Source organism: Lathyrus oleraceus, chromosome 6 (assembly GCF_024323335.1).
Source record: "Lathyrus oleraceus cultivar Zhongwan6 chromosome 6, CAAS_Psat_ZW6_1.0, whole genome shotgun sequence".
NCBI lineage: Eukaryota > Viridiplantae > Streptophyta > Magnoliopsida > Fabales > Fabaceae > Lathyrus > Lathyrus oleraceus.
The window spans coordinates 220,611,782-220,637,133 of record NC_066584.1 but is presented as its reverse complement, the minus strand read 5'-3'; the positions used below and the strand labels follow the sequence as shown (position 1 = coordinate 220,637,133).

The following is a 25,352-nucleotide window of genomic DNA, read 5'->3' as shown; positions in this document are numbered from 1 at the left end:
TTATTCTTCCATTATCCTGTTGGTTCCATGATTGAAATCTTTAGTTGTGATTGTTGTGCCTCCAATGTAGTATTTGATTAGTTAAGGAATGTTGTCTATCTCAAATACCATAGTTACTATAATATAGTAATTTTCTAATGTAAACTATAGTAGTGATGAAAACTTTCTCAGAACGTAGAATTAGTGTATTTTTTGTTTTAGTTTTGTGTTTAATTGATTTTTTTTCTAATAGAATTGATTTTGAGCTTACATGTACGCTAATGTATTTGAATTAAAAAGTAATCAGATTTGTTCTTTTTAAAAAAGTGTTAGTATAATTGATTTTTATTATATATGATATCAATTATGTCTTTTTTTATCCTTTTGTTGAGTTACTACCTAGTTAGCACCCATGTTGATAAATATTAATGTTTTTTTCTTTAGTTAAACTAATCGAAAGGGACCAATAATACTAACGAAATTAATATTAAAAGATCAAAGTGTAACATTTTTTATTAAAGGACTAAAGCGGAACTTAAAATTAACTTAAGAGATCCGAGAACTAATTATGCCAAAAATAAAAAATAAAACATGTTTCACGAATTTTTTAAATGAGATGGATAGATTGAATTTAATTTATAGAATAATTTTTTATTTGATTGATAAATTAGATGAAATAATTATTTGATAATATTGTCTTAATAAATTTTATTTTTACTCTTATTCAAAATTCTTGTAATTTGAAACGGAAAAAGTAATACCTTCTCTTATTTTTATATTTGAAGAAAAGATTATTTTTTAGATATATATTGAATAATATTAAATAATTAATATATTTAATTTATAGAATTTAAATATCAATTTAGTGTATCTAAATATTAAATTTTTTCTTATAATAAATTTTGAGGAGACTAAACTTTTTTTATAAATTGTGATTGAGTATAAATTTTGAGGAAAAAAATTATTTTAATTGAAAAACACAAATTTATTTATATATTTTTTTCAAGTAATTTAATAAAATAAATAAAATGTCGTAGGTGGAACCCATAAATGTCCTTACAGGATTAGTGATCAAATTGATTTAACTAAACAAATTTATTATTTCTGATAAATTTCTTGGTTGAATATCACAAAAATCTTTCAAATCGCAATTCAATGCATGCTTTAAAAAAAATGGTCGGTGGCATGATGTAACGGATCACTGAATTTAAGTTTTTCTTAATTTTGTCTTAATAAACAACAAAAAGTCATAAATAATACACAACCTTCTCTCTCTGTTATCCGTTTTAATTTATGATTAAACAACTTTCTTTTTTCCTTTCACGTTCTACATTTCTCATCTCATCATCGTCGCCATAATTCATCCATATACATCATACCATAGTTTCTCTGCAACTCGTTCTCTTTCTCTCTGAATTTGTTGCGTATCTCAAAAGGAGAGAAAAGAGAGGGACCACAACACACACAGCATAACCGCCGCAAGCAATTATTCAATTTTCGTTCTTCTTCTGTCTTTCTCGCAATCTCATTATCGTCGTTGAGATCTCAGGTATACAACGTCAATTCGATTATTACTTTGGTCAATTCAATTTCATTTTCAAGCTATTTCTAATCATTTCTCATGTTCTTTCTGTTTTTAATTTTGTGAGCGGTGATCTGTGTAATGTTGTTGTAACTCTGATGCGTTTTTTATTTTATTTTATTGCTTTGGTTTCGGATCGGTTTTTATTTTCCCTCTTTTCTTTTAGTTTGCTTGCTTCTGTGATTTCACAATTTTCTGCGTTTGTTGTGATTTGTAGATTTTTGTTATTTGAAGTTACAGTCAACTTCTGTGTTTTATTGAATTTTAATTTAACGTGGCGGAGAAATATTTGGATGAGTTTGAGAGAAAATGGTGCTTGTAGAGGTTGGTATTAATCAAGGTAGTTTTAAATACTTCATGTGGTTTCTTTTAATTACTATCAAGTTAGTTAGAGCTCAAAATTAATGGTTTGGAATACTGTGAGAATATGGAATGTTTACCAAGTTAGCTATTATTTGCTTTGATTTGAGATTGTGGGAGAGCAAATTCTTGCCAAAGTCTTCACAGCATTACATGCAAGGTGATTTGGGTTTGACCTGGCAATGCTGCTTAGTTAGAGAGCTGGTAGCTATAAACATTTAATATACGGTGTTTTCTGGTAACATGGAACTTGTTCATGTTTGCTTCCTTGGTCGTTGAAGTACTCTTTACACTGTATTATAGTTGAGAGCAGTGTTATCAAATAGCGGCGTCATGACCACTATGGTGAATATAGATGGCAGTTTTTGAGCTCGCTGCGATGGTAAATATCGGCCGTAATGCGGCCGGTATGGCGGGAATTTGGCTCTCCGCCATGGATCACCATCTGCCATCGACAACATGGGTTGAGAGACAATAGGCTGAACATAAAATGAAAATGGCACAACTTTGGGATAGTGGGATGGGAGTATTCTCATGTATGTTATGCTGCAAATACTCAATGGTTGAATAGATGTAGCAGATATTTGAAACAAAAGAGAAGATAATATAATATTGTAGGAATTCAAGTTTGAATAGTTAGTCCCACCTTGACTAGAAATTAGATAAATGGAAATTATATATATATATATATCCAATGCCGTAAAGTTTTGAGTGAAGATGTCTTGTCCTACTAGTCTCTTGGCGGACTTAATCATTAGCTATGGTTGTTTGACGAGGGAATGAGAGTAGATGCAAATATAATGAATCCATGAATTGAAAGTCGTTCTAATGGTGTGTTGGAGTCAGGAAGCTTGTCCCGTTGGTTGGTAGCAATAGTGTAAGTATATTGATTTGGAAGATTCATACACGGGGAATTGAAATTCCAGTGAGGTATCTGGGTCTCTTGGCGGTCCTGGTCATTAGCATGTTGCTGCTTTAGATGCTCCCAAGACTTGCAAACAAATAGAATTAAGGAATAGTTTTTTTATCTTATGGTGTACAAAATACAGCTCAATCATAATTAAGGAAAAAATTATTCTCTGTCCAGTCTGTCCAATTGACTTCAATGAAAAATACTTGTCTGATTGGAAATTCAAAGGACATGAATTAAGATGCTCATTGTGACTTAACTTTTTGGTTTAATCTGTTTATGTTTGTTTGTGAGTGTAACATATGAAGCCTGTATGTTTTGCTGATTGATTGTGTGTAAGCTTTTTTCTTTTCTTTTTTTTCTGTTTGGTTATTGGAAGAATTCATTTTTAGACACTAGTATCATATACATGTCATATGAATAGGAGAAGAAATCATTTCTATCAACAGAAAGTGAGAAACCAAAAAGGAAGAATGGAGTTTGTGTTTTATTCTGACAGCTCCATGCTCTGAATTAAGTAATGGCTACATTTTTTGTACAAACTTTTGAAGCTGTACAAAATAATAGTAGTATAAAGTAATAATACATAGCCAAAAGATATACTAGTATAACTGTAGAAAGAGAGAGAATGAGTAGATGGAGAGGAGGAAACATGAGAATAAAATGTGTAGCGACCCTCATTTGTATTACCAAATTAATAGAGTAGCACATAAGAAAGACCTGTAGATCGAGCCCATATACTATGGTCAGGATTAAACTCTAGTACTTAATATAATAACTCTTAGCAATAACGTAAATAAAAAAATCTAACATACCTATCCCTACATATCTAACAATAGCCAAGGGAAAACCGTTGCTCAGCTACATTGCTATGTTGCCCATGAACCATAATAGTATTAGGAAATCAACTGTATGCTTTCTTCCGTTATTTTGAACTAATTTTCTGAATTAATAAATCAGTTTATTTCCTTTTAACTTTTTCTGGTCTTATTGCTTCCTTTCTTTCTATATTCCTTAATGCTATAATTTCTTGGTTTTATTCTGCGTTGCATAGGCACGGGTGCGTACCCAGTACCCGGTACGGGTACTGGTGCGGAGTACGGCATTTTGTAAAAAACTAAAATACGGGTACGTTAGTATAATTTTTTAAAATACAATTATAAAAATAACAAAGGAGTTATATTGTTTAAATAACAACAGAACATTAAAATTACAAAACAATTTTTTATTCATGAAATCATGGCTGAATATCAATATTTTCCTTTCCAATATCATTAAAAATAGCGTTTTCTAGTTCATGTTCATCGAGAAAAAGACTAACAACTTCAAGAATACCAACTACATCAAACAGATCTCATTCATCTCCACTCATATCCTACATTTTTGTTGCTCTTTCATTAATAAAAACTTAAACCCTCACCCTCTTTGGATTGAGCCTATTCCTTTTCAATGAGTGAATAAATTCATTTATGCTCCAATTTCTCTCCGCTGAAGATGAAGAACTTGGTTGAGAAAGAACTTTTTTATTTATAAATAAAATAATTAACCTAATTTTTACTCAGTAAAAAAAAGCCCAAACTATACCATCCGAAAAAAATTAAAAAAAGTTGGGTACGTGGTACCAAATGTGTAACGGTTGGTGTACCAACTTAAAAAAAAAAATTGGTACGACTTCGGTACGTATCGTACGTGTACCGGTATCTGGTACGTACCCGGTACGGGTACTTTACCTAAAATGGAGTACCCATGCTTCATAGGTTTTATTTTTATTTAACATATAGTGATGAAAATTTGTGGGTAAGTTGATTGGACTACTGAGTTTTGACATCTCAAAACTTGGTTTGAACCTGAGTTTAGATTCTTAAGCTACCCTTACTCATGACATACCTTCAAGATCCACTGTGAATCAGCATTGAATGTCTCCATATAAGTTCCCTTTTCTGTTTGTGGTTGCAAGAAGGATTTGTATAAGACTGCACATAATAAGGTGATATCCATCTAATGTCTTCTCTAATAAGGATTTGTATAAGACTGCACATAATAAAGTGATATCCATCTAATGTCTTCTCTAGTGCAAATCTCTGGTACATATCTATGTTGGTCAAGGTTTGACTGCCGCTGGAGTCCAGATTTAAAGCTAATTTCCTTCCTTCCAAATTAGCTCCTAAAATATCTAATTACCGCCATAACATTATCACCAATTTGTTCCTCCAATACACAAAAGTGCAAATTTTCTCATCTGTACTGATGAATCTTTGGTAATAAATGTGCTTCTTTGAGAGATTAATTGGATGAAAATTTCTTGGGAGTAATAATATGATGAAACTAAAACTTTTGTGGAACTAATTTTTTGTCAAAAACTTTTAGAGGATTAATGTAGCAACACCCTAATCTTTGGGGTGTCAAATTGATTTTTTACTCCTGTTTTAATATATGGCCCTTGGCTTACATAGTGAACTTAAGCTGCTTTGTGCTCCTTGATCAAGTCATAATCCAAATTCATAAATAGGTCATCTGTTTTCTGCTTGCATATAGAACAATATAAAAAACTACAGGAAACCAATTTAAATTATAAGTACCTTCTGGTGGAAAGCTAGCTTTAAACGATCATATTCTTTGAAAATGAGAGAAGAAAAACAGCTACCCTGGCTCCTAGTCTGCTCACCGTCATTATGATAATGATAGATATAGAAAATATATTATGTTTTGGGTAACATCTGTCTGATGTTTTCTACACTTGATTTGTTAACTTAAATCATATAGCCACGCACATAATATTATAGTGTTGGAGAATATCCTACTACTACGTTATTTGCATGATGTTGAATATTTCTCATGCTTGTTTGTTATTAAATTTGTCTATCTTCTGCAGTGGATTTGGCATTTGCAGACAGTGTTTGTTGAAAAAGAGCATTATGTCTAACACTACAAAGGTTTTGGATCCTGCATTCCATGGAGTGGGTCAAAGATTGTATCCTTAAAGTAATGGGCGATCTATAAAAAATAAGTTTGGAATTATACTATAAGTTCTTTTTAAGTTTTCTCAATGAAAAATGTAACATATGAAATTAAAATAAAATTTTCTGCCAGAGAATAATCTATGCATATTGTAATTGAGTATAAGCATATGTTGTTGGCTAAAAGCACACAAATGGTTTTATATCTAACTCGCCCTTCATGCAAGAACCGTTTGAGCTTGAAGTGCAGATAGTTCATGGATCCACCTTACTTTTGTTGAAATCTAAATTTTATTTGGATTATTGAGAACTTGGATTGAATTTAGACATAATCATAGAGGCTCTAATGACATTTCATGAGTCAAATAAACCTGAAGATAAACTGTTGGGTGAAAGAACATGAATGGTTGAGTATTAAACATTCACATTTGTTATACATTGAATATGCTATATACTTTGAGAGGTTTTAAACTTAACTTGTTGTAGAGGAACTGAAATATGGAGGATTGAGAATTTTCAACCGGTTCCATTGCCCAAATCTGAATATGGGAAATTCTACATGGGAGATTCATACATCGTCTTGCAGGTATGAGCTACATTCAATGTTACCTTAGATGTGTGTTGTATGCAAATCCTAGGGGTTAAACGTTCTGATATTAATTATAAAATGAAGTTCTGGAATTAGTTAGTCTTTTTCTTTTACCAGAGAATTGAGGTTCAACAAAAAAAAAAGGTTTTATTGAATATCCCCTCCAACACCTGATAAATGGTTTCTAGGTCAAGAAGAAGATATGATGATGTCTTTACCCAAGAACTCTACGGTCTGGCCTCACCCTACCAAAATTTACTAACAAACTGAATTCTCTCGCGCTCTCTTTCTCTATTTGTATTTTACCCCTGCTACTGTAGTTAGAGAGCTAGCAAACTCTTACTACTTCTCTATCCCCTTTTGCTACCAAGGCCACACTCAGAGTCCAGGCCACTCTTAGGGTTACTCATGGGCATTTCTTGGTCTTATAGAGGTTTCATATAGTCTATTCACTATGGTCCAAAATATGTGACTAATTTCAGTATATAATTCTGGGGGATAGTTTCAGTTGGCATGAGGAAAAAACTTTTAGTACAATTCCCTCTTTTGTAAAAATATAGATTCAGAATTAACATAATTTCTCTTTGTATGGAAATATATTGTTTATTTTAATCTTATTTTATAAAAAAATTGGTGTTCGTGTTTGCAGACGTCACAAGGAAAAGGAGGTGCTTATTTTTATGATTTACACTTCTGGATTGGAAAGGATACAAGTCAGGTAAGCTTGGACTTCACCTTCATCCTTTTCGTTCCCGGATCTTGCCCAACTCAGCTCGCATTTAAATATTTTTCCTCTCATAGAAAGAGGCAAGCAGAATGTTAAACCCGTGTAGAATGCTGAACCTTGTAAGAATATGCTTAAAAAAATTGTTCCAACTTCTAAGGTCGTTTTTGTCTCGATTTTTTTTTTTGTTTGCATTCATGTTCTTTTAAAAAAGAATTTTGATATGTTAGTCCACCTTTTTTATTTTCAAAGGGAACATGTTTTATTATTCGTTTCATTGTTCCTAGATGTTTCTTGCGTCAATCCCTTTTGGGCTAAAAATTAGTCTTGGCTGACATAGTGAATTTGCTTGTAGGATGAGGCTGGAACAGCCGCCATTAAAGCTGTTGAACTTGACACAGCTCTTGGAGGACGAGCTGTGCAACACAGAGAGATTCAAGGACACGAGTCTGACAATTTTTTGTCATATTTTAGGCCATGTATTATACCATTAGAGGGGGGTGTTGCATCTGGATTTAGAAAACCTGAAGAGGAGGAGTTTGAAACACGTTTGTATGTATGCAGAGGGAAAAGAGTTGTCAGATTGAAACAGGTAATGTATTGTCTGTTCATGAACTTCTTTGATTCTGTTTACATGTAATTTAAAATTATTCTCTGGCAGGTCCCGTTTGCAAGGTCTTCATTGAACCATGATGATGTGTTCATTCTTGACACCGATAGTAAGATTTATCAATTCAATGGTGCAAATTCCAACATTCAGGAAAGAGCCAAGGCTTTGGAAATTATAGAGTTTCTGAAAGAAAAATATCATGAAGGGAAATGTGATGTTGCAATTGTTGGTAAGGGCACTGTTACCTATTATATGATTCTGATATCTGTTTTCAGAGGTGAGTTTTTTGTTTGTTACTTGAAAAAAACTATCCCACATCGCAGATGATGGAAAGTTAGACACTGAGTCAGATTCAGGTGAATTTTGGGTCCTCTTTGGTGGTTTTGCTCCCATTGCAAAAAAGGTAATCAGTGAGGATGATATCATTCCAGAGGCAATTCCTGCTCAGCTGTATAGGTATGTTGATTTTGTTTTCCCATTTTCCTAAGCCTGTGCCGACCACCACTTTGAGTTTTCCTTGAAGCACCCGTTTCTGGAAGGTTATATATAAGGAATATACTTTGTATTTCATATGTTTGTAAAACAATACATGGGAGGTATTTATAGAATGCAAGTGACAGTAAATAGAAAACTAATCAACTGAAAATCAGGGGTAATTATTCTCCTTATGATTGCTAATTCTAAATATGGTAAAAACAAATAATAGTTACAATTAACTACTATTTACATACAGTCTTAATGAGCAGTAAACAACATCATTTGTTTGATTCTGCAGTAGAATCTATTTGACTCTGTTTGTCATCTAATTTGCATATATTATAAAAGAATATAGAAAAGTTATTTGTAATCAATTGCTTTGTTATCTGATGATAGGAACTGGAGAATATAGAAGAAAATGGTATTTAATGATACAATATTTCTATTGCATTGCTGTTATTTGAGAGACTAGGTTCTCCCCCCTCTCTCTCTATTCCATTCCAAAACTAAAAATAACCCTCACTAATCTTCCTTTCCTCATATTTGTTGCTCATATCGTTTCACACACTCTAAATGTTACGGAGGGGGTTACCTATAAATACTTCCTCCTTAAGCTTCCATCTTGTCCTCGATGCATCTTATAGTTGCTTAGTAAAAAGTTACATTGGGGTCCCACTTTCTTAAGTCTCCAACTCCATCAGTATTGACTTGACAAGAAACAACCACTATCATGTAAGTTCTACTAGGATCAAATAAGAAACTCTAGTCTTTCCTGCCGACACCAGTCAAGTAAATTTGTACTCCAATCAGATTCCTCTTCCACCATGGACTTTTTTTTTATTCTATACCCTTTCTTTCGTTTCCATTTTTTGTTCTTGAATTCTTTTTTTGACCCTTCTCCAAACCAACAACATCTCAGTTTTATTCTCATTTCTGAGTTGTGTTGGTTTGTCACTTTTAAGGATGGCTCATTGCCAAATATGTGAAGGATGGTGGTCTCATATGTCAGACGTTATTGTGGAATTTTGGCTCTCTTCCATGGACCGGCATCCACCATCGATGACATTGTCAGAAGTAGACCTTCTATCATTCGAATCACCTGCTCAACATGCATCTAAATATCCAATAATATTGGTATTGACATGTCTGAATAAACAAGTCCTTTCCTAGATGACCCTTCAATGCACCTCAAGATCTAAACTACAACATTCCAATATTTGTTCTTGTGATAGTGAGATAACAACAAACGGAATATTTGTTCTTGTAATAGTGAAATAATTCGGTTTTCAAATTAGCAGAAACCTTATAGCAAGTGGCCCAATAGATCGTTGATAGATTCTGATACCATCTTAGTTCTTAGTTTGAGTTGGACCTAACTTAACCTTACAAAACCGGCTTGTTGGTGAGGATCGTCCCCACTTATAAACACATGTTCAAACCATATCTCATATGACGTGGGACTCTTGACAAACCCTTCGCCCTTTATGGTGCCAAGGTCTCTTCGTCAAGGATGTTTTCATATGGTTCTGTTGTGACATCTTATTCGCTCTTCTCAGGTAGATGTTTCCGTTCTGGTGTGTGTATTCATTGTGCTTCATTTGGTACTTCTCTTTCTCATCAATACGTTCTCTTTACATACATCTGTGATTCAATCACTACTCCTTCTCCTGTGAGATCCATTCCCGACAACCACCACAACCATCTTTGGAATCCTTCAGCTAGCCCAATTTTCTTTGCTACAGTCACCTCGGGTCACACTACAACTTTCAAGTCGCAGCTATAACCCTCTTGTTTCTCTTTTCTCTACATTACATCCCTCCGTTGTAATGAGCTTAAAGCGTAGTAAGCTTTAGTTTGAGGGGAGGGTTAAAACAAAATCTTAATATTTATTGTTAGGAGTAGAAGATCATATCAATTAAGATTTGTGGTACTTATTCTATATGATATTATAAATAGATGTGAGCGTGGTATATTTTAGACACAGATTACAAACATAACAGTTTTTGAATGGTCATTAGCAATATTACATGCATGGTAATTAAAACAAAAAGTAATTTTTATATCACATTTCCTTGCAGTATCATTAATGGTGAAGTCAAGTCCATGGAAGATGAACTTTCTAAATCACTTTTGGAGAACAACAGATGCTATTTACTGGACTGTGGTGCTGAGATATTTATTTGGTTTGGCCGGGTAACACAAGTGGAAGAACGAAAAGCAGCTTGCCAGACAGCTGAGGTAAGACATTATAGAATCTAGTTCTTCATGTATTGTATTGTTAAAATATGATTTTTTAACTTAACTATTAAAATATCTCCAGGAGTTTGTTTCAAGCCAAAACAGACCAAAATCTACAAGGATAACAAGGATTACTCAAGGTTATGAGACACGTTCGTTTAAGTCCAACTTTGATTCTTGGCCATCAGGATCTGCTGGTCCTGTCACCGATGAGGGAAAGGGAAAAGTTACAGGTGGACATCATTTATTTTCAATTTTACTTTGGTTTGCCATTGTGTCTATCAAGTCGTACTCATAAGTGTGCTATTTTTTGTATTGTTGTCAGCATTGCTAAAGCAACAAGGGATGGGTGTCAAAGGAATGACAAAAAGTACCCCAGTAAATGAGGAAATTCCACATTTGCTTGAAGAAGGTGGAAAGATGGAGGTACGAAAAATAATTTGCGTCATCAAGTTTTCCATTTCTAATTAAATTGTCAATTGTGATAATGTGGTGTATAATTTTACATTAAAAGGTATGGAGAATCAATGAAAGTGCTAAGACCTCATTGCCGAAGGAGGATATTGGCAAATTTCATAGTGGAGATTGTTACATTGTACTGTACACATACCATTCTGGTGAGAGGAAAGAAGATTACTTCTTGTGCTGCTGGTTTGGCAAAGACAGCATTGAGGTAATTTGCTTCCTGCTGATTTGAGCTCAAAATATATTGAGTATTTTAATTTCTACGTATTTGCCAGTTATTTTACAGTGCTAACACCACTTAGACTGACCAAGAATTTTCTGTTCTTACCAAAACACAATTAAGAACTCCAGTCACTATTATAAGCAAGAAAAATCTATTTGCACGGTGATTAAGAAATTAAGTGTGCAATTAATTTTCAGATTTCATGTTAAACATAAGTCAAATTTAATAAATTGTCTTTTCTGAATTTAGTGGAAAACTCAGTGTGCAATTAATTTTCAGATTTCATGTTAAACATAAGTCAAATTTAATAAATTGTCTGAATTTAGTGGAAAACTCGCTCAAGAACTCACATTAAATGTTTTAAAATTAAATGAAGGTTATATTAGAAATAATAACATTAAATAATTCAAAAGTAGTTAGTTTTTGTTTATAATAATGAACAAAATTTACAACACTTTTTTTCTCATAATAGTGACCAAAATAATATTTTTTTAATTGAAGTTACCTGCGACTTTGATATTGTGGTTATGGTTAACATTCTGCACATAAAATAACTCTACTAGTACTAGGGATAGACTGTGAATTCTCTTGGGTCTATTTGGTGTTAATTAGATACCTTGTATAGCGGTGGTCGAACTGTAATCTGTATAATGGTCTAATTTAAAAAGTATTGCAGTGTTCAACATTTATATCAAGCAGTCTATAGATATACGAATAATATTAATTCTGTGACGTATGCAGAATTAGGTGGCGAAAATTTCCGTATAACATCTGCATAGATCCTTATATTTTATTGGATTTATTGGAGTTTTCAAACTTGAGTGAATATTTTTGAAGGTATAAAGAAGCGTATTACCCAGTATGGATCAAAAGCACAAAACTAGTGTAGAAAATAATATATGAAATATTTCAATATTGATGATTGTAGTAATACTGATTTACTTTAAATAGACTATTCTAAATCTAGTGAAAGTGATTAGTGGACGCATGTTACTAATGAAAATAATTACGAATATTTTTATCTACAACACTACCTCCCCTCAAGCTTCTCTATTATTCTAAACTTGCAAGAAGTGGGTTGAATCTTTATGTTAACTCATTTGTCAATTGATATACAAATGAAGTGTTGTAATTACAATCCTCTATCTACCTTCTCATTAATGAAATGTTTGTCTATCTCAATGTGTTTTGTCTTGTCGTGCTGAACAAGATTACGAGCAATATTGATGGTTGATTTATTATCACAAAACAACTTTAAAGGGCCTTCATATTGAAACTTCATAGTTAGGCTTACATTTCTATTAAACAAGAGTCCTCTCCTCGGAGTGGATTTGCAATATTATAGCTTGCAAATCTTTTGCCCTTGGATCATGCATGATTTGGCTCACCACACTAACTGCAGAAGCCAAATCCAAACTAGTATGTGTCAAGTCAATCAACATTCCCACTAATCTCTAATATTGTACCTTATCAACTTTTTTGCTTTACTTCTCATATAATTAATCTTGTGATTTTGCTCAATGGGAACACTCACTGGTTTGCATTCAAGGTTTTCCGTTTCCTGCAAAAGATCGAATACATAATTTCTGAGAAATAAAAATGATTTGCTTTGAATAGCCTACCTTAATTCTTAATAAATACTTGAGTTGCTCAAGATTGTTCATCTCAAACTTTGTTGATAATTGTTTTTTGAAAAGTTGCTTCTCACTCAAATCACCTCCTACAATAATAATATGAACATAAATAGGAAATATAATCATTTTTCCTCCTTGTGAATCCTTGACTTTGCTTATCCCACAAGCAAACCATTGTCTTGGTGAATCTTTCAAACCATGCTCAAGGAATTGCTTTAGACTATATAAGACCTTCTTCAATCGACATGCCTTGTTGGCTTCATCTGTGAGACCAATGCCTTGGAAAATATCCATATAACACATTTTTAAACCAAACTGGTGCAGCAGTTTCCATCTGGAGTAAGCATCGGGAAATAGTAAGATCCGAACAAAATTCATTTTTTCATTGGAGCAAATGTATCAATATATTTAATTTTATATGTTTGAGTATATCCTCTAAAGCATGGGTACTTCTAAAATGGTGAAGTACTTGTACCGTACTTATGGTACTTTGTCTTTTTCATTTTTCATTATTCTGCTTTGAGTGATATTTATGATTTTTTTCGTATAGTAATATAGTATATTAGGTATTGTTAAGAGTCCCACATCGGATAATATATGGTTTGAACATGTGTCTATAAATGGGGGCAGTCTTCACTCTACCAACTGGTTTTGTAGGGTTGAGTTAGGCCCAATCACATTTTTTAATAGGTATTATAGTTTTTTGTTGTGATGTTTCATTTTGAATTGAACAACTTAATTCTTTATACATTTTATAAAGAATCTTATTTTTTAATGATGTACCCATGCCTTAATTTTTTTTTAAATTTTGTATCTCGTACCGGATACCGTACCTATGCATCATAGAGTATATCCTTTTGTCACTAGTCTTACCATGTAATGATCTAGGATGTATTTGATTTGTGCTTTGCTGTATAGATCCACATGCATCCAACAGCTAGCTTTTTGTCTTTAACAATTTTTCAAATCCCATTTTTCTCAAGTGTTTTTATTTTTTAATCTATAGTTTGGATCCAATTGTTATCTTTCAATACTTCTAGAATAGATAATGGAATTCTCACTAAATCAACAACTAAAATAAAACTCCAATACGATCGGGAAAGATGTTTAGAGGAGACAAATTTAGAAATAATATATTTATTGTGCTTTACTGTATAGATAGGTTACAATGATACTGTTGCACATTGGGATGGATGGATTACCTAATGATCAACTTGCGTTCATTCTATGGTTATTCTTAGAATGTGTGGGTTGGGTCTAACTCATCTCTACCAAACTGACTTATAAGGTGGGACTAAATTCATCCCTTCAAACCCAACACAGTATAGGTGTTAGAGGCTACAATAAAACCAATTCAAATGTCGCAATTAGGCGACTAGGGATGAATCGCAATAAAGGGGTAACTTTCAACACACACCCTCGTGCTCGGACCTCAATGAATTCAAATCATGGACGATGTGGGAAGCCCAACGACAGGTCTAGGATAAACTTTGATACCATATTTGAATTTTGGTCGAGCCTAACTCAACCTTACAAAACTGACTTGGAAGGTGAGGGTTGTCCAAGCTTTGTAAAAACTACACATGTCATTTCTCTAAAAAATGTGAGACTAAATCCACCTCTTCAAACTGAACACAATGAAGGTGTTGGAGATTGTAATGAAGGCAAGACAAATGTTGCAGTTAGGCGAATAGGGGAGGACTGCAATGAAGGTGGAAATTCCAACACCCCTCCTCATGATCGGACCTTAATGAGTCTGGAGTGTGGACGATGCGGGAAGCCCAACATCAGATCTAGAATAGGCTCAACTACCATCTTAGAAATAAAGTTTGGTCTAACTCATCCCTACAAAACTGACTTGTAAGGTGAAGATTGCCCCCATTTATAAACACATGGCAAGTCAAATGTCGCAAATCACAATTAGGTGATTAGGGGCGAACCGCATTGAAGGCGGAAATTCCAATTGTTATTGTGTTCTTATTGGAGGGAATCTTGTTTTTCAAAAAACAAGAAGTAAAGTAGAGGATGATACAGAGGTATGGCTCTCGCTAGATGAGAACTTATATGGTTGAAACAACTTCTTGATGAGTTAATGTTCTGCAAGTTTGAGTCAATGGGTTTTAGTTGTGATAATTAAATAGCTTTACATATCGCATCTAATCCATCTAATCTAATTTTTCAGGAGTGCACTAACACAGAGATTGATTGACACTTTATTCTTGAGAAGATTCTTTTTGGACAAATTGTTACATCCTTTGTGAACTCTAATGATCAAAATAGCTTATATTTCAAAATAGCTTATATTTTCACCAAATCTCTCAGGGGCCTGAGTATATCTTATATATGTCCCAAGCTTTATTTATATGATAAATATGCACCAACTTGAGGGAGAGTGTTGAAATATTTCCCTGATTTTCTTTCCTTTACCTTATCCAAACATTTCAGATTGTAAATTAATTAGATTGATATAGGTTCTTACTCTCATCTCTATAATCAAGGGATCTTGATTGTAATCCCATTAATATAAATAGACCGGGCTGAGGGTTAATCTCTCCAATTCTTTTCCATTTTCAAGTGTTTTGCATGCTTTTGACCTTGGATAAATTTCTTTTCCAGGAGGACCAAACGCTGGCTTTGAAATTGGCTAATACAATGTCCAACTCATTGAAGGGTAGACCTGTTCAGGTATTATAATCTGAACTTCGGGCTTGCAGATTGTGCTAGTAAAGTGTGTATAGTTATTGTTGCTGCTTTCAGGGTCGCATATTCGAAGGTAAAGAGTCACCACAATTTGTTGCTCTTTTCCAACCCATGGTAGTCCTTAAGGTATATCTTGGAGCATATTTGTATGGTGTTTTTGGTTACATATCTAGTAGACTAGTATAACTTAGTAAAGACAATTTTAAATGGCTTATGCCTATTTTAGGGAGGTTTGAGCACTGGATATAAAGGATTTGTAGCAGAAAAAGGTTTATCAGATGAGACATACACCGAAGAATCTACCGCGCTTATCCGAATTTCTGGAACTTCCATCCATAACAATAAAGCAGTGCAAGTTGATGCAGTATGTACCATAAAATTACCCCCATTAGCATGTTTCTAGGGTTTATCTTTGTAATCCATCGTAATTACGTAATTCTTATTCAGGTGCCATCGTCATTGAATTCTACCGAATGTTTTGTCCTGCAATCTGGCTCTACAATTTTCACTTGGCATGGCAATCAGTGTTCCATTGAACAGCAGCAGCTAGCAGCAAAGGTCGCAGAATTTCTAAGAGTAAGATCTGTTACCTCCATGTTGTGGACATTTTGCCAAATTATTCGAGCATTACAATAGTAATTCAGAGCATAACCAAGCCGCAATTTTACTAATTCAATCTCTTTTGGGTGTTTACTGAAAATGGCACCCTTATTAATTATCATGTTATTTAAATTGTATTTCTTTTTATTGATACATTAATTTAGTTATCGTCCTTACTAATACACCCAAAAAATTGGTTACCAGAAGATTGAATTGTTCAAACTGACATGGTATGACTATATCCTTCTGGTTAAACCTAAGTGCATTACGTGTGGTTTCCTGAGACTACTTTTATGCACTTGTGACCTCGAGTATCTTTTTTAACAAGATAAAACTACTTTTAGTATTTTAGTATTGCTGTCTGCATTGTTTGCTAATGTGATATCAGTCGATGTTCAGCCAGGAGTTGCTTTAAAGCATGCTAAAGAAGGTACAGAAAACTCAGCTTTCTGGCTTCCACTAGGAGGAAAACAAAGTTACACTAGCAAGAAAGTTACTAATGAGGTTATCAGAGATCCACATCTATTCACCTACTCATTGTATAAAGGTTAGAATTTCTTATATAAAATAAAATGCTATCCTATATAGCATACTTGTTTACTTTATACTTGAATATACTGACGATTTTTTATTTTGTTTATTCTTTTGCACTGTGAATCTACCAGGAAAGTTACATGTGAGTCTGTCAGAGCGACTTCTTATTCAACATTTTCTCTGTTTTGGAATGTTGTCAGTAGAACCCTTTGAGGCCTCTTTATGCCTTCTAAATTTACTTTTCTAATTTATTATGCAGGTAGAGGAGGTTTACAACTTCTCCCAAGATGATTTGTTAACAGAGGATATCCACATACTGGACACACATGCAGAAGTGTTTGTTTGGATTGGTCAGTGTGTTGACTCAAAAGAAAAGCAAAACGTTTTTGAAATTGGCCAGGTAAACAAAATCCAATGCTTTTGATTCTTATATTCTCTCCTAACTTAAGTACTTGATTTATTCTTGAAAATTTGCATCAGAAATACATAGATGTGGCTGCATCTCTGGAGGGACTATCTCCACGAGTACCCTTATATAAAGTAACAGAAGGGAATGAACCTTTCTTTTTCACAACATACTTTTCATGGGATTGGGATCATTCAAGAGCTAAGGTATGTCCACAGGAATTAAAATGTCCCTTTTGGTTTATTTATTTATTTTTAAATATAATAATATCCTTCTCGTTCTTTTTCTTATCTTCAACTGTAAGTCACAATACTTTGCATTTCTGTGCTGGTTGGTTGGGAGCATAATGTAATTACTGGCTCATGGGTTGGTTGAGCAAAATCTGTTATAATTTTGTCATCCTATATAGATTTACCAAGTTCTTGTTCTAAATGTTTGAGTCTAAAATGATAGCGAGTGTAATATTGTAAAAGCTGTTCTAGTGTATCTCTATTTGTTTAGTAAAATGATATGATTGTGAGGAACAGGTACTTTAATTTGTTGATTTTACATGGTTTATTTTCCTTACAACTTCAGGTATACGGCAACTCCTTCCAGAAAAACGTCACATTACTCTTCGGAACTGGCCAAGCAGTGGAGGTATAGTCTTGATTTTTATTTTTTATTTTGGAAAAACTGAAGCATTTAAAAAAACCTGAAACATGCAAAATAATTCAATTAACAGAATATAGCTTTATATTAACTACAAAATAAGAAGTTCCAATAACAAAACACAACTTCTATTATAGCTATGTCTTTATTTACTTGATCCAATAACTGTTTCTATCTCATGTCAAGCTGCTTTAGGTCCAATTATATTTTTCTTTCTTCAAATTATGAGAGAAGATAAACTAATTTCATCGATCAAGAATGAATTCAACCTGTTACAAGTTACAACAGAACCAAGCCAAAGCTATATCTAGAGATCTATTGATCTTCCAGCTAATGTAACTGAATTTAATAGCAGAATAGTCTAAAAGCAGACTAAAGCTATGAGAAACAGAAACGGGAAATTTGGATTCTAGGGATGATTCCGATAAAATCTGATTCTCAAGTGTAGGGATTCTAACATTAGAAGAGAATCCGGTACAAAGAGAAATTACATGAAGAGAAAATAGAGTTGTAGAGAGAAGGGTATTTTTGTAAATGATGATTGATTCATTCATTAGACTTTTGTTCATAATATAGGCATGACCACTTACAATAAGGAGAATATTCTAACAATTTGTTAGAGCATAGTTGCCAACTCAGCACATAAACTAAATGGAAATTCTAACTAAATAAAAATATTAACTTTACATAAATACTGTAACAATACCCTCCCCCTTCAAACACATCCCTGTCCTCAAGGATGAAATGAAGAAACTTCTAAAAAAGAACCATATAAAACATTCAAGTGCCATGCTTAGGAGGAAAATGTCTTCCTTTTGATCAACCTTAGCAGCTTGAACACCTACCTCTATTGTGAATCATTTTCTATCCAAAATAGCCACATACTTTCTTGGGGAGTCTGTGAACCACATAAGTAATGAGTTTGGATCTGAAAACCTTCAAATTAGGGCGAAAAGAGATCCTTTGTGAGGATGTCAGCATGCTGCTCCTGTCACCTTGCTGAAGAGATCCTTTGTCCACCCCTATTTATACCTATTACCTCTGATGATCGCTGACTTGAGCGTCGGAGTGTATGCAGGTATCCCCCACCATCAGGACACCTCCAAGACGAGTAGGAGACTGCTCTTCCATATGATCAGAATCAAACCATTCCGTGAAGAGGCTTCCTAACCGGAAGGAACATTAATATTCTTAAACAATGCTATACAATAAAGCTCCTCAGATTGATGTTACATAAAATCGTATTGAACCCAAGTTGTGACAAGATTTTTAGCCCATAAGATAGGAATGGAAAGTACACGAGGGAACATTCAACTCAACCCCTCCAAAACAAACAAACCTCCAATTTGTCTGTCTTTACCAGATTTTCACACATGATATTACATTTTAAATTAGAAAAACACCATAAAATGGCAACTAATCTGCACATAATAATATTCCTTTAATAGTACCCAACTTTCTACTTTGCATTTGAAACATCCAGTGACCCCAGGGTTATTTTATTTTCAATCTGGGCTGTGAAATGATCGAAAATGTCTTTGGCATCAATAAAGTACAGTTGTGTTGATTCTTTCCCATTCATGTTTAAAATCCATCACGTGTTGTTAACTTCGTGATTTACAAAATGTTGAAATTATAGTATTCGAGAAATGAATAAAAAGAATACAGACCAAAAAATATTGATATGGTGGGTAATAATGGCTATGAAAAACGAACTATGACACAGACATTTGACATGACATAGACATGCCGACACTCCAAACTTAAAAAATATAAGATACCGGTACATATATATATATATATATATATATATATATATATATATATATATATATATATGTATGTATGTATGTATGTATGTATCGGTATATGTTATTTATTTATATATTATAATTCAATAAAATATAAAGATTTTCTGTTAAAGATCTCAATTGAGAATTAAAATATACATGTTGGTCTAAATTGAGCAATATGTTTCACTATAAAAATGTTCATAAACTACTATACTTTTTCATTTTCATTCATCATAAACTATGCCTAAAAGCTAAAAATGATTAAATCAAATTTAATGTTTTGAACTTCTTTATTGATCATAACTGTTGTGTCTGAAAGGTGTCCATTGTCCAATGAGTGTCAAAGCAACGAATTTTTTTGAGACACGCGTCGTATGAGTATCGTATGGGCGTCAGACACTGATACGTGACGGACACTGATACGTATTAGAATTTTTTTGATTCTAATAGTTAGGTCAAGAGCTATTGTAGTATTAGTACTAATACAAGCCTAAGCCCACTAAAATTATAAAATTGTTAAGCCTAATTAAATAAGGAAATAAATCAGGAATCATAATGAATACTGAAACTCCTAACATTGCTTCTGCAATTACGTATTGAGTCATATAAGCTTGTGCAGATGCAATAATGTCAGTAGTAATATGATTTCTGAATTTGTTTTAGAATAATTGATATGTTCTTTGTTTCTATCTCCTTAACAAAGCTAAACTGATTCCTGTGACAGGAAAAATCAAATGGGTCAGGTGGACCAAGACAAAGGGCAGAAGCTTTGGCTGCTTTATCTTCTGCTTTTAGCTCATCGTCTATGAAAACGAGTAGGGTATGGTTTCTGCTTATTTAATATTGGTGAAGCTTTAGCATTCCTTTTTCTACATTGACTGCTTTATCTTCTGCTTTTAGTTCATCGTCTATTAAAACGAGTATGGTATGGTCTTTTCTGCTTTAATATTGGTGAACTTTTAGCATTCCTTTTTCTGTGTGGAGGGGTCAGAGAGAACATGTTCATACTCAAGTGACCTTGTTTTATTAAAGAAAATTATTGTTGCCAGTGCTGCTCTGTGCTATATTCTAAATATTCCTCTTTTTCTTTTTTTTACATTACTTTGGGTGTTTCTTTGGTAAACTGGTTTCTCTATTTTAACTTGTGATTCAATTAAATCTTTACACTCTTGCAGTCACAGGAGAGATTGAATGGGTTAGACCATGGAGGACCAAGACAAAGAGCGGAAGCTTTAGCTGCTTTAAACTCTGCATTTAATTCTTCATCAACGACGAAGAGAGTTGCTCCTAGGCCACCTGGAAAAGGTCAAGGATCGCAAAGAGCAGCCGCCTTGGCTGCTCTTTCATCAGTTCTTACTGCTGAAAAGAACAAACAATCACCTGATTCATCTCCTGAGGCAAGCCACAGTCCTTTCCCAGAGAGTGGCACTTTTGGTAATAATTGCAGTTTTCTTTATCCAAGTCAGATGTTGAATACAATTTCAACCACCCCTCTTTCTATTTTTTCCATAAATTTACAGAATGGGTTTGTGGGGTTGAATATTTCACAACAACATACTTAATGTAGTATGTAAAATTTTTTTTGTTGAATATTATTTATATGGAGTGTTTAATCATAATTATAAAAGCTGCAGTCAAGTGAATTCATTTCAATGGCTAGTATTGTGTCCATGGGAAAATAAACTACGTCAGAGTGGCAATCTTAGTGCTATATTGCGCTCAAGTTTTTAGACGGCTTTAAAAACCCTGGCGTATTGAGGTGCTTATCGAGTTTGTAGAGAAGAAACATCATGTAATAAGTAAATAAAGTATAGGCTTTTATTTTGCCCTAGAGGAATCTTCATAGTCAATAGCCAGTGTTGCATTAACAATGCTTGACTTGTGTTTGCACAACCATATCTATGTGCTTGTTATTTTACTAGTTGGAGTTTTTACTGCAGATGTTAAAAGTGGAAGTGAATATTCTGAAGTTGATGAAACTACTGAAGCCAAGGAAATGGAAGAAGTTGCCCCGGAATCTGAATCTGGTAGCAATGAGGGTCTGGAATCTAGTCAAGAAAATGTGGAGGATGAAAATAATGACCAGAGTAGTCAAAGGACCTTCAGTTATGATCAGTTAAAGACTGCGTCTGGCAAAAATGTGCCTGGAATTGACCTTGAACGGCGAGAGGTTAGTCTTTCTTTTAATTATTACAAGCACCTCAAAATGGGACAAATATTACGAGTGCCTCCCATGAATTTTCCCACCCCTCTGATTTTATTAATTTTTTTATTCAGTTTTGGGGGCTATTTTAATTTGCAATATTTCAAATTCTAATGGCAGGCATATGATTTATCGTTTGGTTTTATGATAGTACTATGTTACACGTTTGCTTAATCTCCATTTCTTGCTTGTCAGGCTTATCTGTCAGACGAAGAATTCCAGACTGTATTTGGAATGGTAAAAGAAGCATTTTATAAATTGCCAAAATGGAAGAAAGACATGCTGAAAAAGAAATTTGAATTGTTCTAGAATGAGCGACATATCTGCTTCTTTAGCTAATTACCTTTTTCCTCGGTTATCTTGAAATGCACTTATCAATTGGATAGTGTGTTTTATTGGTAAACCTCTGGGATTCATATGAATAGCGTTTTGCTTTAGGCTATAAATATGATAGAGCTATGGGTGTCCAAGTTTGAATGTGACACTGCATGGAGAGTGATTTTAGTTTCTCCTTTTAATTGCTCCTGCCTCATGGAATCTTTACATATATAGCATTGAAGATATTAGAAACTGGACAGGTCCAAATTCTTTCATTTTGTAAGTTTGTATTATAAATACTTTTTCTTCTTCTTTTTATTGGTTAGAAAGGTGGTTGTATATGTATTGCATTTTATTTTATATACTCAATCACAATAAAGGAAAAACCGACTTTTTTTTTTGGTTATTTTTAATATTATGATGTTATTATTATTATTTTTTATATCAAATATCGCAAATGCCCCTAGTATCTGGAGATGCATCTCTGAACGCATATTTTTAACACAATTCAGATGAAATTGTTGAGAAATCCTTATTCTATTAAAATTTAGTATGGAGATGCATCTCTGTATGTTTTAAAGGTTAATCCGGATATGCATCTCCGTAATGTCCCTTTAAAGGTTAATCCGGAGATGCATCTCTGTTAGGGATGGTAAAATGGATGGATTGGATATTCAATCCATCCATTAAAAATAAAATTCATCCACACATCTATTATCACATTTTCAGTAGATGGAGGAAAAAAAGTTTTATTTTTTGCAAAAATTATTTTTTTAAAATATTATTTTTTTTACTTTTGGAAAAAATCATTTTTTTCAGAAAAAAAAATATCTTTTTGTATTTTAATGAAACAATTCAGTTTTTTTTAGAATTTTTTTTCGAGAAAAAATATATTTTTATATTTTCGGAAAAAATAATTTAAAAATAATTTTTTTTATTTTTGAAAAAAAATATATATATTTTTATATTTGTAAAAAATAATTTTTTCGAAAATAAAATCAAATTTTGGTATTTTTCAAAAAAATAATTTTTAAATTTTTGAGAAAAATCGGTTTTTTGTATTTTTTAAAAAAATCGTTTTTTTTCGAAAAAAAATAATTTTGTATTTTTCAAAAAAATAATTTTTTAATATTTGAAAAAATTTATTTCAATATTGAGTGAGTTTTTCGGAGATGCATCTCTGGAATATGTTATGTTAATTCAAACCAAAAACAATAACGAACAATGACAAAATAATGGAACAACAAAAATTAAATTCAAAATAAACATTACATAGATAAAGTTAACACTGGACATAAATTTGACATTACATTTAATTATATAAACTAGTAGTTCAGAATGTTGCAACATCTTTAGAATATTTTCAGTCGATCTTGCAATTGTTGTATCCATTTTAATCGGATCCTTTGTTGAGTAACGGTAAAAGATAGTTCATATAACATTTAAATAGTCTTTCTTTAGTCAAAGCATGGTGAACCGTATCTTCACTTCCTTGTCAAATGAGGGTGAACGACACTCGAGCTTGACAACTCCTCAATTTTCTGGATATTGTAAATGAGTATTCTGTTTGGATTTTAGATTGACGAGAAGTATGTCCTCTGAGACCTTAAATTGAAGTTGGGGATAGGGATTCGTTCTGATTTTTATAAAGAAGATGGATAAAAGATCCTATTTATAAAAATTCTAGATCAATAAGGACCTTACAAACCTTATCATATAATCAAGACAAAATTCCGAAATGTCTCTGGATCCGTTTTTTAAAAAAAAAATAAGGGTTTATTCGGAGATGCATATTCAGATAGTCCTCTATTTTATCTTTTTAATAATTAAAAAGTGTGTACGGAGAAGCATCTCCGGATCCACACAAAAATTATGCAGTTCCGAATAAATGTATTATGTAGTGCAGAATTTTAAGCAAAAAAATTATCACGCAATTTTATAACATTATGCAGTTTGTTACATAAAAAAAATGTGTTACGTTACAATTAAAATGCATCAAATCATATGCCACTACCTATATCTATTGGTGGTTCATTCTTTGACTTTTTATTACTTGCTTCTCTTTCAATGTCGCTCAAATTAGTGAGCTCTTCCATCCTTTCTAGAAAGTGATTCCGCCAAGTTCAGCATCTTTTGTGAAATGTGTCATCCATTCCGGTGTTGTCTTTGGTATAGGACACCCGATTTCAAATAAACCTGAACAAACTGTTGTGTTTTTTATAGTCAACCAATACACATGATACGCTCTGATGGATTTTGAGGTGGTTTACTTCGAAGTGGAAATAATGTTTCCTAGAAACCATATCGTGTTAAATCGATACACACTCTATCATAAGCACTTGCTATAAGGTGTCTCATTTTCAGGAAACGCATCCAGTTTTCAAATGGAGTTGGACCAGTAAGACAAAAAACTAGAGCATTGAGAATTGCGTCGTAATTTTATTTGTTCTCATATAGCTTTGTCTATGATTGCCTATGTGTCTTCATCTCTTGTATAAGATAACGAAGAACAAATTGATAGTCATCATCTCCCTTACCGAGCAAACCTGAAATAGCTCAAAAATCATAGTTGTCATCACCTTCAATATCTACAATCTGTTCAATGTATTTTGTGCATAAAAAATAGCATTGCTTCAATGTGTTTTGATTTTTTGTAACGACGGTGAAGGAGATGGTTTCCTAATGCGAGCATCCTTGAAAACACTTTTTGGGGATTTTGGAGTCGGGGAATCCAAAAAATGTGAGTTAGCATGTTCAAAGTATGAATGAGACTGTCTTGTGGAGTTGTCACTTTGTGTCGGTTTGACCTTTTTAGGGACACCCTTTGTTTTATCTGGTTATGACGATGGTTTCAAATATATTGTTTCTGGATAGACAATCTTCCTTAGTTGTTCTTTGATGTACAATTTCCTTATGTCATCAACTTTCATGAATCTCTCTTGGATCACTTTCTACTTGGTCATGATATATATGTTTGTTTTATCATTCCTCATCACACCATCATCATCAAAATAGAGCTTTTTCCAGTGAGCGCAAACTTCATCCATACGTATTGGTTTTTCAAGCTTCATCTTATTTGAAATTAAACAAGCACATGGAAGACTGTACGTCTTCATAAGTGTACATCCACACTTTAAGCTATATGAACATGTTTTAACTGCTTGTTTGGCTTCGTGAAAAATAAAATTCAATGTAGCCAAAGATATGTTGTCAACCAATTGTGATTAAAGGATGTTGTCTTTAAATTGGTTATCTAACAAAGTAATGTTCAGACCAAAAGATTTTTTATCTCATTGTGTTGGTTTTTTAGCATTTGGATAATGGCGTCCCAATCTCGACAAAAATCACATTTAATGTTTCCCCATCGATTCTTCAGTCTAGCATGTGCAAATTCAACTC

General features: G+C 33.1%; 1 protein-coding gene across 4 annotated transcripts; it reads left to right on the top strand.

Moving 5' to 3' along the window:
- Positions 1-1,202: 1,202 nt before the first annotated feature.
- LOC127091479 (villin-3) lies at positions 1,203-22,359 on the top strand. 4 transcript variants are annotated; one of them, XM_051030126.1, is made up of 25 exons: positions 1,216-1,528; positions 3,886-3,959; positions 5,704-5,802; positions 6,275-6,374; positions 7,027-7,095; positions 7,457-7,693; positions 7,763-7,940; positions 8,035-8,167; positions 10,267-10,426; positions 10,509-10,659; positions 10,752-10,852; positions 10,941-11,099; positions 15,365-15,433; positions 15,506-15,574; positions 15,675-15,812; positions 15,896-16,024; positions 16,448-16,595; positions 16,714-16,724; positions 16,842-16,982; positions 17,063-17,194; positions 17,565-17,627; positions 20,157-20,252; positions 20,608-20,866; positions 21,373-21,602; positions 21,831-22,359. In XM_051030126.1, exons 3-25 carry the CDS (start codon positions 5,747-5,749, stop codon positions 21,942-21,944), a joined length of 2,943 nt encoding a protein of 980 aa, XP_050886083.1. In that variant the 5' UTR covers positions 1,216-1,528; positions 3,886-3,959; positions 5,704-5,746; the 3' UTR covers positions 21,945-22,359. The 4 variants fall into 4 exon arrangements, with proteins under 4 accessions (XP_050886084.1, XP_050886085.1, XP_050886083.1 ...); XM_051030125.1 differs by lacking the exon at positions 3,886-3,959; XM_051030127.1 differs by lacking the exons at positions 3,886-3,959; positions 21,831-22,359 and having other exon boundaries at positions 1,203-1,528; positions 20,608-20,824; positions 21,368-21,552.
- Positions 22,360-25,352: the final 2,993 nt, after the last annotated feature.

Coding starts and splice junctions, on each gene's coding strand:
- LOC127091479 (XM_051030125.1), top strand. CDS start 5,747: ATGTCTAACACTACAAAGGTTTTGGATCCTGCATTCCATGGAGTGGGT. Junction 10,427..10,508: donor CAGCTTGCCAGACAGCTGAG/GTAAGACATTAT, acceptor AAATATCTCCAG/GAGTTTGTTTCAAGCCAAAA. Junction 20,253..20,607: donor CGTCTATGAAAACGAGTAGG/GTATGGTTTCTG, acceptor ACACTCTTGCAG/TCACAGGAGAGATTGAATGG.